Consider the following 17,015-nt stretch of genomic DNA (forward strand, 5'->3'; position numbering starts at 1 on the left):
CCCCCCCCCCCCCCCCCCCCCAAGACCCAAAATCAAATTCGCATTCCCAATTCCAATTCCAGTAGCAGTCTTCCAATCAAAAATAAGAGAAAAGGTGTGTGGGACTCCCTCACTAAGAGGGTAGAGTGTGGACAGGAGAGAGAGGAGAGCGTGTGGAGCGGAGCCTCAGCTGAGGTGCGGCAGCCCCAACCGTTGAAGCGTGACAGTCGGCTGTGGCCGGCTGCTAACTTGGTCAAGAAATGCCTTCACGTCTTGAAGCGCGACTCTAAAGCGCGTCTCTGACGCGACTGTCTGACGTTTCTCCAGCGATTTTTATCGCCTACAAACGCTTAAAGAATGCAAGCGAGAAAAAAACCCATAAAAACTGCATAAATAAATTATAAATAAATACAAAATTAATTGTTATGCCAAGCAGAAAGTTCTTTAAAAACAAACCACTAATATTTTTCCACCGCAGAAAAATGAACTTTTGTTTGATGACAAACGCGCGAAAAGGTAAAAATCATTGCCGCCGCAAACGGTAAAAACATAGAAAAATTCGATTCATGCGAGTGAGTATTCATATTCATATTCACATTCGACATTCTGCAAATGTTGGCGCTACAATTTTTGTGTTAAACCAAAACCAATGACGAGGCCACTGAGGGGTTAAAAACTTTGACGGCGGTCAGCAAATATTATTGAATTTTTATTGCATTTATTTTGTAGGGTATCTGCATTTGTATTTGCATCTGTATCTGAGTGTACGTGTGCTGTATCTGCGGGCTACTCGTTTGAATGTTGAGGAATTCTCTTCTCTTTTTTGTTGGATCTGGTTTTTTAGCTCACTTTTTTGTAGCTGCATTTCGGCTGTTGGAAGTTGTTTAAACAGCTGCGCGTTTTAAACCGCCACCCACCTCACACTCGTCGGCAGGGAGGTAGGTAGGGCCCGGAAGATAAAGATGGGCATGTGGCATATACACAAATACAAATATAGAGATACAAATAGTGCCACAGTCGCTCCCCCGTGCGAGTCATAAATTGTCATATGCCAAAAAACTAAACAATTTCACAAAAAACTAAACTTTGAATGGATTTAGATGGCTGATGGGGGAATATCCATGGGAGCAGCTGGAGTGCTGTGCTGGATACCTTACATTTGGTAAATTTGTATTTATTATGAAACCCTTTAAAATGTACCCAAGACGTGGGTACCGATGTATATATTTAAATTGTATTTTTTCTCTTAATTTGTTGTAGTTATTTCTAGTGTTCTTTAATATTTTTCAAGCTGATATTCTCTGATATTCCTCCAGCCGAAACATTTATTTTCGTAGAGCTGGAGAAACCCTCAAAGAACTAGCATACAACTAAACCATTTATTTATATGAAAATGTTCCTCTTTGAAGCGCCCAAGCCGCTTTGGCTTTAGATTTAGCCCCGCTCTCTACCTGCCTCTATCTCCTCTACCCCGCGCCCGAAACTTTGATTTTCCAAATGCAAAATTGTGAATAAATTTCCTTTTTGCGCCTCGCTTCTCATTTCATATTTCCCCAGGAATCCTCTATTCTGCATTTTGTGTTCTTTTTTCGTCTCGTTTGTCTCTGCTGCAGCTGTTGCTATATCCTTCCTATCCTTTTCTCTGCATTGCGCTGTGGCAGAATATTCCTGCACACGTCGCTGAATATTTCGCACGTGGATGAAAAAGTGTTTTGGAAACAAACAAAATATTTGTTTAATTTATTTTAATTTCAAAGCTGCAGCAGTTGCAGATATTTCTCTGCATCTCTCACACTCCTTCCTCTAATTCCCTCTCTTTTACACGCTCTCCCTCTCTCTCTCTCTCTATGGCATATCCTTTGCCTGGCAGAGCAACAACTCCGGAAAAGTGAGAAAAACTAAGCCACAATCATAATTCACGCGCTAAAAACACGTCAAGAGCGGTTGATAGGGGACAGAGAATGAAGTTTTTTGGGTGCCGGCAGCGGCAGGCACCAGGAAATGAAATGAATGTGGAAAAACTCAAAGGCAAAAAGGCTGCAGGAGAAACCCAGAGCAGGGAAAGGGAGCGGCAAAGTAGAGTGTGTGCGGGAGGGACAAGCAAGCAGCAGGTAGACGAACGGCATAAATAAAACAACATCAAGAACGCAAACACAATAAAAACCAAAAGGCAAGAAAATACTCATAAAAACCTGCATGGAAAAACGCATGGAAAACGCACACAGCACCAGAGAGGAACAAGCAGAGCTAGAAGTGTGAAGGGGAGAGAGGGATCGGTGGATAGAGGTAGAAAACCTTCTTGGAACCACCTTCCTTAAGCATAGCTGCTGCTGTTGTGGTTATTGTCCTTCTTCCTTAAGCATTTCCATTGCACCACTCAACATGGCATGGACATTTTTCTAAGGAAAACTCCATTCAAATTGGAAGAAGGTACTTCAGGGAGTACAAGGAGAGGAAGGAAGGGATTAAAATGAAGCAACAAAATAGGCTCCTCCCAGAGAACTTTTAATGAAAATGTAATAAGAAATGAGTCATATTAATGAAGATGTTCTTTAACATAAAAAGTGTGTCAAATTTCAATTTAGATTTAAAGAAATTGTGAAAAAGATTCTTGACTTACTGCCAGAACATCTACTAAAAGTTTAATTGATTTTCCGCATTAAACATTCCGCTTAATATACCTAACTTTTACCCTGCTTAAATCTCTCTTCCATTCGGCCCTTTCTCCCATTTCTTTTCTACTCATAATCTCTTGTTTCCACAGAAAGAAACTTTTAATGTATTTTTAATTCCTTGAAGCTCCCAGCCACAGCCACAGCACACAGCCCGCAGCCCCCATCCCCATCTCTTGCCGCTAACAAATCTAATAATTTGCCACCAGAGGCAAAGCTTCTTGCCTCCCGAGAGAGTTCATTGATTTCTCGAGCAACGTTCTACGAAGTTCTAATGTCAGGCGTCGACAGGCAGTTTGTTCTTTGGCTTTGGCTTCTGCCTGCCCCTTTTATGAGCGGCAAAGGCAAAATCCACAATAAAAACCTACTGTCAAACCCCCAATTAAGATGTCAAATCAACACATTTTATTTATTAAATGATTACACACACAAGCGCACATGGGAGAGGGGTGAAGAGGTGCCATAAACTTAATAGTGTTTCATACAAGTATTCTCCAGAGAGGAAAGGGGGAAAGGGACGCCACTAAACACACAACAAATTGAGAAACGAAACCGATTGAGTGAGTCCAATGGGGGGATATAATTCACATATATTCACACACTCCACCCTACCCCCCGTCGCTTTGTAGTGCTCCCCCTAGATAGTTGTGCAAAAGTTTCCTCGCTTTTTGGTAGATTATTTTCAGGCATTAAAAAGCATTTTGTAAGCCCAAATGATATCAGAAAGTGGGAAAAACTTATGCCAGAAGCGTGCCAAAGTAAAGTTTTTCGTGCCATATAGATATAGTTCCCCCCATGCATTCCCCTTTCCCCACACGCACCATAACCATACTACACATAATTCTCCCTCCATATCACTTTTATTTTCAAGTTCAACAGGGAGGAACGGGGGCTATCTCCTGTCGAATGGTAAATGCTGTCAATTGACAGATTCGAGAGGTTCTATGCAGAGGAATGGGAGTGAATGGGGGTTCCAGAGAGCGTAGATAATAGTGGGATGGATGTAGCCTGAAAGATAGGGACACAAAAAAAAGTTATGCTGACGGCAAGAACAACAGAAACAGAAACAACAGACAGCAACAAAAAACTAAAGTGACGCTTGCAGGAGGCGACAACGCAGCGCAAGGGCGACGAAGGCGACCGCGCTCGCCCCGCAGGATAAACCAAACAACAAATGGGGAAAGGAGAGGACCGAGAGAGACAAGGAATAAGTGCTGTAAAGGTGATAACGAAAGGGGAGTTTCTAAAGTGCGAGGAGAGAGCAGACACCTGTCATAAACAAAATCCGGCTTTAAAGTAAAACCAAAAGTTGGTAAAAATAACAAAAGAAGCAACGATGGAGAGGAAGAGCCAGTAAAGGCAGCTAAACTTTTAATTGAAATGCGATGATAAAATGGAGATTAAGGAGAGATTATTCGAAGATGTTCTAGAAGATAATTGAAGTTGATAGCTGCGGATTATAGGAGAGCCTTATGGAGTAGATACTTGAGGCAGGTTTCATGAAAGAATCAAAGGGGAATTAAACAACAGATTTTCCTGAGATATTTTCTATGAAATTTCAATGATTGTGTGGATTTTTTAGAGGGTTGTTGAAGTGGAGAGCAGAAGTACAAATCTTTCAAAATAAATGGACTTCCATACATTTGTATGATTTATTTTTCTTATTTATCGAGGATTTATTCATTGGTTCTTTGATTGTGTTTAAATAATTGCAATCGAAATTAAATGAAAAATTTACCTGCAAAAAGTCAAATTGTTCAGGATTACCAATAATCTCCCCCATATGAATATTTCTTATCAAAAGTACAAGTTCCCAAATATTTGCTTGTTTTTGCGAATCTTGAATCCCCCTGAGAGACCTTTGCTTGATCTCTCTCTTTCTGTCATTCCATTTCTCTGTTTAACTGAGTTTACCGGTGCAGCAGAATTAAATGCTGAACAAAATAAACCAAAAGCAAAGACAAGGCTCGGGAGTGTCGGCGCTTTGGTACCCTATGCCAACCCTTTCCGTATTCCCGAATACTCTTCTTTGTTCAAATTCTCTTCTTTGTCTGCTTTGCCCATCTGCATTTTACTTGCTTTGAAACACTTTCCTCTCATAATCTCGCCTGCACAATTTGCAGGGTACAAGCAGAAACTTACCGATCAAGAAAAAGTGACAAACAGTTAGCGCTGTTCCACTTCTCCACCCTCCTCTTCTTCCATTGCTGTTTCGGGTCGTTGTTGTTGCTGCCATCTCCGTCGTCCCTCTTTCGGTTTCTATTGCTGCTCTCCTCATTGCTGTTGTTGCGCTTGGTTTTTCGGGTGAGATGAGATGTGAGATGTGCTATCCTTCTTCGTTTTGTTCTTGTTGTTCGTATTCGCAGTTTGCGATTGCACTGGGTTTTTGTTGCTTTTCTTGCACTTTGTTTTTGCTATTAACTCGCACTCCAAGCAGCTCCTATTCCACTGCCTTCCGCTATTCCTTAGGGTAACGGCAGTTACCACTCCCCTCTCTCTCACACACTCTCTTTTAGCTTTTGTTTTTGCGCGACATGGTTTTTGGTTTCTTGAATATTTTCGGGAATATTGCAACACAAAATCGAGGGGAGAAATCAAGAAAAAACCAACAAAACCAAATGCACTCTCTCATACACTATGCAACACACGATTTAGGCCTGGTCTTGAAGCATTTTTACAGCCACTCCACACTGCTTCTCCGTTACACACTTATTTTCTTGCTTGTTGCTGCTTTTGCTTTTGTTGTTAGAGTCGTAGCTGCATTGCAAAAGAGCTGGAGAGCGGGAGAGCTGGAGAGCTATAGAGTGCCGCTGACTGACGCTTGAAAGGTTTCCAAGAAGCAGACACACACACGCACACATGCACCGCTCCGTAAACGCGCGCGTCGCGACGTAAGAAAAAGAAACCTGTTTGACAGGTAAGCAGCAAGCAGCAAGATGCGTGTGCGCTAGAGCGAGAGCGAACGATGATCGTGTCGCCAACTAATGATGCCAAGCCGGCGTCGCCGTTGACTGCGCTGCCTGGCTGCTGCGGGGTTTGGTCTTTTTCTTCTCCTTCTTGAGCACTCCTTCGTCTTGGCTTTTATCTGCTTCTTCTACTATTTCGTTGTTTATTAACTGTTGTTTACACACTAACACACACACAAGAACACACACTCTTGCACTTTCGAGGGCCTTTCAATAGTTGCTGCCTTTCGATTATTGCTTTACAATTTCCATTATTTTTTACAGAATTCCCATTAATTTTTCTGTCTTGTGTGTAAACAATTGCATTGAATATTTCGTTGTTTTATTATTTTAAATTATTTACGAAAAACAGCGGCGACTGCGACAACAACGCGGCGACGGCAACGGTGGATTTTAGGTTTTCACGAGATTCGTTTCGTGTGTCCGTTCGACCCGACGGTTTATTTTTTTTATGTTTACTTTGTCCACTCGTGAATGTTGCCAGAACGTCGTGTTGCTGGCAAACATGTTGCCGGTTCGAGAAACTCAGTGCACCCCAATTCCTGACATACCTTGAATTTGCAATTTAACAACATTCTCTATGCAAACAATGCAAATCCAGAGAAAATATATTTAATATATGAATTTTAATTAATAAATCAGAGCGATTTGCTGATCAAGACGGCTGGGTGAGGTTTGTAGGTGATTGTTTTTTTATTGGAGCTGTATGTCGCATGTCATGTGTTTTTTACATAACAAACACATTTTATGTTCATCTTAAAGATCAATTTTTTGCCATAACCATTTTCAAAATAATGAATTTTAACGGCGTGACGCCACAAATGTGCTGCAGCTACTCAATAGCAGTGCGCAAAAATGAGTCTCGAATGTTGCTGGAAACATGCTGCCTGCACAACCGAGAGAGAGCCGAACAATTGCAGAGTACGAAGGTATAACATTCGAAGAGACAGCTAACATTTCGAACTTGACTAGCAACATGTTGAGCCTCTAACAGCGCTTGGACGCGTTTTCGGCGCGTTTTTCACACTGCTTAACAGCGTGTGTTTTTCTAGCGTTTCTTGAACCCGTTTTGTTGTTAACAAGTTTCCAGAGACGAAAAACCAGTTAAAACGGCAACAAGTTAGCCAGCAAGCAGTGTGCTGCCACAGCCAGAGCCCATGATGGTAGAGGGAGATGAGAGTAACTTGTGGAAGGGGCATGATACGAGGGACAGGGATGGAAAGAGTGACAACAGTTGGCGGAAGGAGGAGAAAAACCGCTTGCGACTGATGTAGGGGCAATGCAAGATACGCAACAAGTTCGCTTCGTCAAGTTCGACGCTTCGTTCGTGTGTGTGTTCCTGTGTGTGTGACATCTCGCTTGCACACATGCGCGCGGTATTTGAATTGCGGTTTAACGATCTACTTTTAACCAGTTTTTGTTCGTAGGTGCGAGGGGTGGTGTGCGGTGTTTGGTGCGGGGCGTTGAAGTCTCTTGAGTTCTTTGCCAGCAATCTCGCTCTGCCGCTCTCTTCATGTGTTTGTGCTTTTGGCTGCCGTTTCTTTTAGACCCTCGCCTCGCCCCACCTCTCCTTCCTTCGCTCTGTGGCAAGCAGCACACCTTTCGATCTCTCGCCCGCACTGTCACTGTTCACCCCTCCCCCTCCACGATAACCTGTTTTTTCCTTTCAAGACAAAACATGTTCTTCGGCCAACCAAAAGCTGGCTGCTACGCAACTCTTTTGGGAACGCTTTTTGCATGACAATTTTGTTGTTGTTGAAAAGAAGGGAAAATTGAAGTGATTTTTCAACATATTTTGTTCTGCTACTTCTTCTACTCCCTCTCTACTTCTTTTTCCTGTCACACTCTCCACACTATTTTTATTGCATTTTTGATTAAAGACTCATTTGGAGGCGTCTCGCCTCAACACAGGAGCCATCCATCCTCCCTCACGGCGGATGTTTATGCACGAGAGTCGCATACGCAATGACCCCAAAGAGTGGGAAGATACCATGCCTCCTCCATAGTGACTAAAAAAGATAAAAAAGAAACCTTTCTTGGAGAATAATTAGCTACAAAGCACTTTTAAGAACTTATGTCGGACTTGGCTTTGAAAGCGGATTCCGGATTCCAATTAATTAAATAAATATAAAATATCATATGTCGATTTGGCTCTAACAGGAAATATTTAGTAAAGACCTGGAACAGGCGTTTCTCTCCGTGCTACAGTAGATAACTCAAAGGTAGAGGAAGGAGTTCCCGAGTTGGCAATGGACTCGAAAAGGAATGATTCTGCCACCCTCCTCCATATTAGTCTATGCTTTTTGTACTCATTAACTTCACACTCCTGCTCTTCCATTCCGTCAGCAAATTCTCTTGACTACACTGAGGCCTTCGAGGCACTGACAAATAATTTCCACGAGAAAACTCGAAAGCCACTAAACACAGCTACCATATGCAATGGTGGAATTTCGCTGAGATTCGGGAGATAATCGACAGCACATCCATCAACTTTCTCTGTCGAGTCGGTTTTGAATGAGTTTGATGTAAAAAATAATCCAATTTAGCCATCTCAACTATCAACTAGACTAAACGCAATCCCGATCAATCTCCAGCAAAGAAAACTATACTTGAATGATGAAGTTCTATGGGGTTTAATCAAGAATGAAAGGAAGAAGAGGATCGATCCTACGCTAAGAACTCCTAGGGTTTGAATCTAGACAAAAGCAATAGACAAATCTATTGTTAAATAAAAAGGGACGAAAGAGATCACCACCCAACACAAACGTTCGAGGTGGTAAAGACACGGAAAATTTTAATTGAATTCTGGAATCTACTGTGGAGCACAAGACTTATCCCTTAAGTAGATTATTGTAGTCAACAAATCCTAATCTTTACCCTCATAACATATCAGATATTACCCTTTTACGAATTTTGTAATGAGAATCGATTTTCAGCTTAAGTTTACGCTCTTTGCCCCCCCACTGCCCTTCTTCTTAAGGCACAGCATAGAGAAATCGATTGCACATTTGATTTTGATCTGTTGATCGGATTGAAATCAAAATTTTACTCAATAAAAAAAATGTATGAGAGTCGAAAGGGAACAAAGAGGCAAACGAAGTTCGGGTCAGAAGAATTGAAGTTGCTGTCGAACCAACTGCCTTGGGGACTTGAAGCTGAAGCAGGAGTCGGAACGAGCGAAGTTCTTAGCGACTTGAGTCAGCAATAAAGAGCAAATTCCAGAGAGAAATTCCCTTTCCTAGCCTAAACAGACAAAACAAAAATTGCGGACATGATAATGGTTTCATTATTCCCGTAAAGAAAATTTAGGAGGAACAGAAAAGGAAAAGAGAAGTTTCTCATCTTCTCATCTTCCACAAGGCTTCTTGCGTTTCCCCTCATACTCACTCTCCTGTGCCCATTCCATCATCCACTGCTTTTAGCTGCTCACGCAATGTAATCGAAGGAGACCGAATGCGACCGCAGAGAGAACCCAGAACAAGCAACAGTGTGCCAGAGGAGTTCAGGTGTTCACAAAAGAAAGAGAAAAAAAAAGACAAGAAGACCGAGAGAGATAGAGTAGGGCCAAAGAGGTACCGAGCTGAGCTCAACAACCGCACGGACGGGCGACAGCGGCGGCCTGTCCGTCAAGTTTGAGTTGGCGGGACAGCGATGGAAAGCAGACATGCGGACTGACAGCGAGACAAGCACATGCGAAGGAGACACCGGACAGACACAGGTCAGAAGGAGACAGACATGCACAAAGATCCATGGAAACACACAAAGACACGCGCTGCATTTTGGTCAAGTTTTGGCGTAGACAGAAGGCAAGAAAACGAAATTAGTTTGAAGAAAGGGTTGAAGAGGCTAACTACAAATGTTCATCTTAAAAAAGGTCTGCAGCTGAAAGATACAGGCAACAGCTACAAATGCCGTTAAAAAGATCAAATAAAAAAAAAAAAGTAGATCTGAAGAGATTGTTCTTATTTAATTCAGGGCTACCATATTTTCCTTAAATGGAAAGTAAAAGATCGCTGATGAGGAAGTGTGGTTTCTTCTAGAAGTTCTGCAGAAGAAACTTCGCAAATTGTTTTGACCAAAAAAAAGAAACAAAGAACAAAATACCAATGTTTGGGGGCGACTATGTCAAGTATTTGGGGAAAATTGTGGCATGATTTTCGATACAAAAGATACTCCCCAAGGCCAAGGCTGAGCTTTGGTTGGCCACAACGAAAATGAAGGGAAGGGCGGCAGAGAAAAACGCAAGCAAGCTAATTCATCAAACTAAATAATTAGTTGGGAATCTGGGCGATCTACCATTTCGTCTACATCGAAAATAAAAGATCGCTGATGAGGAAGATTCGTTTCTTCCGAAACTGGAACAGCAACCAAGTGGAGGAGTATATGAGTGGAGTGGAACAAAAAAATAATAAATGAAGCGTGGCTCGACTGCGCTCGCCTTTTTATAGGCAGCGTCGCCATTTGCAAAAAATGTATTCGGTGCAGCTGGCCGTCAGTGCTGACATTTCAGCTTATATCAGCTTTGGCCAGATTTCGAAGCTTTTGGAGTGGAATAGCTTGAAAATCTTTCAGCTTGTTTATGTTATTTGTTTATTTACTTTAAAAAGCTAAACAATTGCAAGCGCAAGTGGTTAAGGTGGAAGATTGTTTTGAGTGATAACAAAACCACAAAATCACCACAACATTTTTGGGTTGTATTTTAGCTTTTTTTTCAGTGCTAGCTAGTTTTTCATGACTGGCATCACTGCTGCTGGCACGCGTATTCCCGCCTGATTTTCGGCAAAGCATGTGGAAATATGGATGTATGTATGTAAAAGGGTACGGCATATGTGAATATAGCAAAAGTTTAAATTATTTGCCGATGTATTTACCATTTCGACTGTCGTTTTTGGTTAATGTTTTTTCCGTTTTCTTGTAATTTGATTCGTGAAATAAATAGAAGAACACACTTGGGGCTGCATTTTAATGGCCGCCATAGAAAGAAGGTGCACTGCGGCGAGTGCCTGGCTCATTCGCTTCGATTAGAACGCAATTTTCCCCGCTGCCACCACCACCGCCTGCCTCATGCCATGGCCATTGTGTGCCTCGAGAATGAGTCGAAATTGCTCCTTAAGGAACTCGATGGGAATTAAAATGTTCGTTTGTTTGTTTGGTTTTGGTTTTGGTTTGGTTTGTGCTTATCGCACGAGGAAGAAATCAGAGAGACGCCCAAGAAAACGAACAATAAGAAAAATACTTAACCAATTCGAAGGGGTCCCCACTGTGACCGCCACTTGAGTGAGTTGTTCTCTGGCTCACAAATTTTCTTTGCTCCCTTTTGTGCGAGTCATCATTTGCTACCAGCTCCATCCTTCATCCAATTTCCCCCGATTTATTCTCCCTCCACTAATTTAATTTCCAATTGCACGTAATCCGTTTTCGTTCGGGGTTTTCTTTCTCTCTCAAGTATTTGTCATAAAATTTGATGCGTAAATAATACAAAAATGTAATGGAAAAAATGTTTGGTAATAATCTGAGTGGGACAACGGGGAAAACATGGTACAGAAGGTGATTTTCTTTATCTTTGTCTAACATTTCTAATGTGTTTTGGTATTGTGCGCCAAAGGAAATGTAACATATGTGAAGGGTATTTGAAAATCTTTAGAAAATGCTTGTCAGTTGCAGACATTGGGGACATTGGGGACATTGGGGACCTTTGCAGCTGGCAGTAAGCTTCTTTGATTTAGATTCTCTTTCTTTGATTTTAAAAGTAGCCAAAAGTCAGGCGATGGCAGCTGCGCTGTCGTCTGACATAAAATCGCATACACATGCAGCGATGGCCCATCTGTCTGTCTCGCTCTTGCACGTGCATGTCCGTATGCATGAAAACCCACCCCTCACTGCTACATAGCCACACGAGATAGAAAGGGAGAGAACTTTGAGTCGCTCTTTCTGTTTCGCTTGCCAATTTAGTTCTTGTTCGACTTTTTTGATACGCTTCAACGAAATTGTGATTTTCTTTATTCACAGGAGTAAACATTAGACTCGAAAAAATTGCATAGACCATAAACACCTTACAAATTTCGAATTCCCAAACCTTTTTATGTAATAAAGTCGTAAAATGCAGATTAAAATTGTTTATAAATCTGATCATAGAGTTTTTAAAAATGTTTCCTTTGCAACACAACTGAAAACTTTGACCAACTTTTGCCTTGAGGGGAGGCATGGGAAAAACTAAAAAGTAATTGGCAACTTTTTAGCTAAAGTACTGGACCGCCCCCCAATCTGGCGCCTCCTCACAGTAGCCAGACTCCCGCTCTGCAATCCCCTCGCTTCCAATAATGCAGAGAAAGGGAGAGAGTTTGATGCATTGATGCTTCAGAGAGTCTGTTAATCCATTAGCTGCATTGCATATTTCATTTGACATTTACGAAACACAATTTGCCCAGCAATTTCCCTCTCCCCTTCGGTACCAGATCGCTTCGACGGTCCAGCTGCGTCTGGGGAGACGGCAGTGCCAAGGGGGGTGGATGAGGGGCGGGTGGTTTGTGTACATTTGAAGCCACAAAATTGTTTTAATATTAGATTAAAGTTAAACGGAGGAACACACACACAAGTTAGGGCTTGTGCAGAACTAAAGGAGAATTCGTGGAAATTTTACTGATGAAAAAATTAAAAGAATATTTGGAAAAATATATTATGTCTCATACCAATAAATAGTGCACTCAAACAATGTTAAAAAAGATCAAAAAATTATGCAAAAATATGCAGAAAAAGGAATGGAATATTTTAGAGCGAGTAATTAGGCAAGAATTGGGCAACAATTTCAGTGGCAAGGAATAAATTTAATTAGAAGATGAAACAGGTGAAGGTACGGTATATAATTATGCCCTAAATTGAGTACGAATTAGGGGTAGAACTGGATGATAATAAGGGCTGGATAAATTGGTACTGGAATGTTGTTAGTAATGTGGGAAAAATAAGGTAAATTGGTAAGAAATGTAATGGAACTACTGTAATAGAGTGAGACGAAATTAAGTGAGTCGGAATAAATTAGGAAAGAGTTTGCTTGAGGGATGAAGTCTGTGGAGAATATTTGAAGGCAATAAAGTGAAATTATAAAGAAAAGTGGAATAAAAATTGAAGCAATGGGAAAAGAAATTCTTCATCAATTTTTTGTATGATTAAACGAGCGAACATTTGTTATCGAATAAAATTATATTATGGCGCACAATAAAATGTTCTTCCCCAAGACTGCTTCAGCTAATTTGTGATATGAAAACCTCAAGAAAGGGTTCCCCCCCCCTGCATATGAGGGTCATTAGTCTTGGACCGCCTTTGGCAAAAGAGACGCAGATAAAGAAGGCAGAATTAAAACCACTTTAACTACCCAAAGCGCCCCACCCACACTCAGCCCAATTTAGACCAATTCTTAACCCATCCCTGACCCTATTCTTAACCCGCTCCCTGCTTTCCTTTCCCCTTGCGAATTACAGAGTGAAAAACCAGCAAGAAGTTTCACAGAAAAAAGTCTCTCAGACCGCCCACTCACATGCAAAAATGTGCTCATTTTCACACAGAATACTGCAGGTGGGCATGTGGTCAGTGGGTGGTGGGACAGGGCAGGAGGGCAGGGGGTATACTTCCCACTGGCTTTGTGCAAATTGGCCAGAATCAAGCTGCTAATTGAGGCCCCAACCGCCGAAAAAAAGAAACAGCAGAAGGAGAAAATAACTAAGGAAACCGACAGAAAGGAACTCCTCCAACCTCCAATCGACGTTTACAATTATCCAAATGCAGTGGGGGGAGGGGACATACTAGTTCTAGGTGTGTGTATGTGTGTGTGCTTGTGTGTGTGCGGCTCATATCAGTTGTTGGCCAACAACAATTATGGCCAACAAGCACATTTTGCTAATTGCAAGAAAGAAACCAACGAGAAATGAAAACGGAAGTGATGCCGTCCGCCCCAAAAGAAAAAGGCAAGAAAAAAGAGAATGAAATGGAGGTTTAGATGCTCTTGGCTATTAGATAATTCTAGATATACGATGGTAATACTAGATAATATGAAAAATTATGAAATTTACAACGAATTTTTGCTTTGGTTGAACCTTTTCATGCAATATTGAGTGACTAAAAAAAGAGTTGAAATTGTTAAAAGAAATCCACACGTGGGATACCTCCAACCAAAGACACCAAAAGCAGTCCTAATCAAAATACTCTCCTGAAGAGTATTCCACGAGAAGTAACTAGAAAACCAATGAGGATTTTGGTACGAGTATTGGCACTGCGGATTGCTGGGGTTTGTGCCGGGGGGAGGGTTACAGCGATGGGTTAACACGAAACACGTCTCTGGAAATTAATAATTTTCGGTGGTTTAATTTGCAGATTTTACGTGAACGAAATGCAGAAGCGGCCGGCAACACACAGCAAAAGACTGAAAGACAAACAGGAGTCGAGCAGAGAGGCGGCCACAGACAACGGAAAACGGACAGCAGACAAAAGCAAAAGCAGATGAGAGCCAAAAGCAAACACAAAAGCGAAGAAAGGCGGTGAAACACACACCGAGAGGGACAGACAGTGGGATAGGATGGGGCCGGCTCAAGGCAAACGAAATGGAAATTGTGGATCGGTAGGAAAATGCTTTGGTCAGCTTTTCCTGTTTAGTGTGTCGGCAATTGAGGAAATGCCTAACCATCAGGAGGAGCATCAGAATGATTCGGCAAGGGGCGAGCGGGGGAGAGCGGTGCCCGTGCTGCATAATTGGATTGGGGGTCCGGGGTCCGGGGTCCGGTCCGTGCAACCTCGAACTCGATTCCGGGCACTGCCAACTGCATCCATCCACACAACTGCAGCTGCAGCTGGCGCTCAATTAGTAGCAAGTGGCAGGACGACAACGAGAGCACGAGGCCAGGCCAGGCTCCACTCCCTGCGCCAGCAATCGGACGCAGGACGATTGAGTTGCCACAACAATACCCAGAAATTTCGGGCCAATGTATCAACAACAGTGTTGGTCTGTCTCTTTCTCTATCTCTCCCTCTAGATCTATCTCCTGTGAGTTGGGGTGTGGGGTGTGCAAAAGTAGCTTCCTACTTAACTCAACCAAAAAGTCCCAATGCCATACAAAATTCGAACCTACCGAAAATCATCTAATTTCTGTAGAAAAGTTTGCCTGCCTCCTGCCATCCAGCAGTTCCCTCCTTTCTCCAGAGAAATTTCCTTCACACCTCAATGATTGCATCGAGTCGGTCATTTGGGGAATACTTTTGCTCTATGAACATTTGGCATCTATTTTCGGTTTACATTTTTGGTTGATTTCGACTTGAAAAATTACCCTCTTTGGTTGCAAAGTTTGAACGGAATTTGTGTGGTAGAAATTGCGCTTAAAATGCCGCCAAAAAGTGATATATTTCAGATATTCATAGCTTCTGGCATTTGAAGACTTTTATCAGTTATCATTTTATGTGTAAAAACTTCATTGCAAGAACTCTATGAAATAAATAAGAGAATTCTTCATTTCAAGCACACATCTCTTGGCCACTTTCCCAAGCTCAAATTAAGACTCAACTGTCAGTGAAATTGATGGCAATCACAGCTTCATTTGTCAGTAATATATTACACATTTTTACATAGTTTTTCCACCCAAAAAACCCCTTGCAGGGCATCACCAAAGTCCACTCTTCACACTCAAAAAGCAAACATTTTTGCATCATTTTCCAAAGACCAAAAATTCGTTTATGCAGGCTTGAAAGCTTTTTTTGGGTATCTATGATGAGGTTTTCTTACGCATCTATGATGAGGCTTTTGGCCAAGTCTATTAGCCTTGGCCAACATTTGCTGTTTGTCCCTCTCTTGGGGTCTGGGGGTCCTCCTCTCCAATACAAATTATTTGTCTTTTCTCTCTCTCAAACATTTTTTTTGGCACGCCTCTGCCAAATTAATTAACAACACTACAAGCACGGGGGGTGGGGGCTATGAACATGGACCGGTTACCGTTATGAGCGACGCATGCAACGTGTGACAGAGGCAGAGCCAAGCAGCAGCTGAACAACAAAGTCAGAGCCAAATTGAGGCAATTGCTGGGACTTGTTTTTGGCTTGCGGCTCGACGACGTTGCAGCCACATCACAGGAGAGGCAGGCAGGCGGGCAGGCGGGCAGGCAGCAAGCAGAGAGTCTGCCACAAGAGTGCCGTTATGTGACCTCATATGAGGACAACTGGTTAACCGTTGGCCACTGCGGCGGGGGGTGTCCAGTGGCCAGTGGGTCTCTCTCTCTTGCGGGAGATGCGACTTGTTATTGATACATCAAAAAGCGTTGCCAAATTGCCAGAGCATCGCGATATGATCTCGCACAAATTGCAGTCAAAAGCTCGAGAGCACACAAGAAAAGGCAGCGGCACGTGGCAGTAGCTGCCACGCCGATAAGCAGGCCACAAGCCAGGCTACTGGGTTGAGGTAGCTGCGGGGCCAGATGTAAAGAAATTGGAAAATAAAGCAAAGAAAATATGGGCAGGGCTTGGATGAGGTTTCACGAATTGGTGCTGTACAATTTCCCACATAAAATATTCACAAATATATCCTCCAGTATCCATAGTTCCCAGAGTTCCCACAGTTCTTTCTATTTGCACTTTGAGTTTCAATTTGTGGTCTCCAGAGTGTTCCCACCCTTGGTCCCATCACTTGATAGCCTTTCTTCTTATCACTTCATCATCCACACCCTCTTCTGCAACCTGTCGTCTTGCCAGCTCCCTTTGTGTCAATGACTCGCTTTTGAAGTGGCCAACTCGTTGGTCTTGCCTTCAGTCACCCAAGTCCCCCAGATTCCAGCCCATTCCTTTCTTTCCCCCCTTGCTTACTTAAGGAAGACCGTCAACTGTTTTTCCATGGTTGCAATTAATTGGTCTTCAGGGTTTCCCGGACAACCCCTTGAGCCTTCCTCGCGCCTCGAGCCTCGGGAGTGGCAGTCTCTCGTATTTGTTGGTTTTGCTTCTTGCAAGAGTGGCATGCGGCGGCATGGTGCGGTGTGCGGGGAACTTTTGTTGTTTGTACACCTGATGACCCTTTTTGGCATTTGGAAATTGCAGAAACTGTTTTTGTTTATAGAAATTTGATTTTGTTTATTGTTCAAAGAGAGAGAGAAACGACACAGAAACAGAAACAGAAACAGGGCAGAACGAAGCGGAAATCTCAATTGAAAATAGTTTTAGCTGGCATCCAGCCCCTGTACGTGGGTGGACTTTGATTTAAACGCAAAATTGTTTAGCTTTGCGGGCAGCCCCCTTAAGGTATTGGTTTTACTCGTTGAACGGCTGTTGGACGATGGGTTTTTCAGCGATGGTTTTTGGGGAAGAGCAGTCATGTTATGCTGGTGGAAAATGTATGGATTAAAAGACTTTCTTCTAACGGAAAAATATTAATAAAT

At 42.5% G+C, this 17,015-nt stretch overlaps 1 protein-coding gene across 3 annotated transcripts in view; it reads right to left on the reverse strand.

Annotated features, from left to right (window-relative positions):
* Positions 1 to 6,080, reverse strand: part of LOC117582543 (Down syndrome cell adhesion molecule-like protein Dscam2) — a 117,668-nt gene extending 111,588 nt beyond the window's left edge. For 2 of the 3 annotated variants that reach the window (XM_034270351.1, XM_034270352.1), the window contains exon 1: positions 4,794 to 6,079. In XM_034270351.1, the coding sequence (XP_034126242.1) occupies positions 4,794 to 4,929 (136 nt within the window). In that variant the 5' untranslated portion in view covers positions 4,930 to 6,079. Of the gene's footprint in view, positions 1 to 4,793 lie in introns of all 3 variants that reach the window. The other variant, XM_034270353.1, reaches the window with a different exon arrangement.
* Between the last annotated feature and the right edge of the window lie 10,935 nt (positions 6,081 to 17,015).

Source organism: Drosophila guanche, unplaced genomic scaffold, assembly GCF_900245975.1.
Source record: "Drosophila guanche unplaced genomic scaffold, DGUA_6, whole genome shotgun sequence".
In the NCBI taxonomy this organism is placed as follows: Eukaryota; Metazoa; Arthropoda; class Insecta; order Diptera; family Drosophilidae; genus Drosophila; species Drosophila guanche.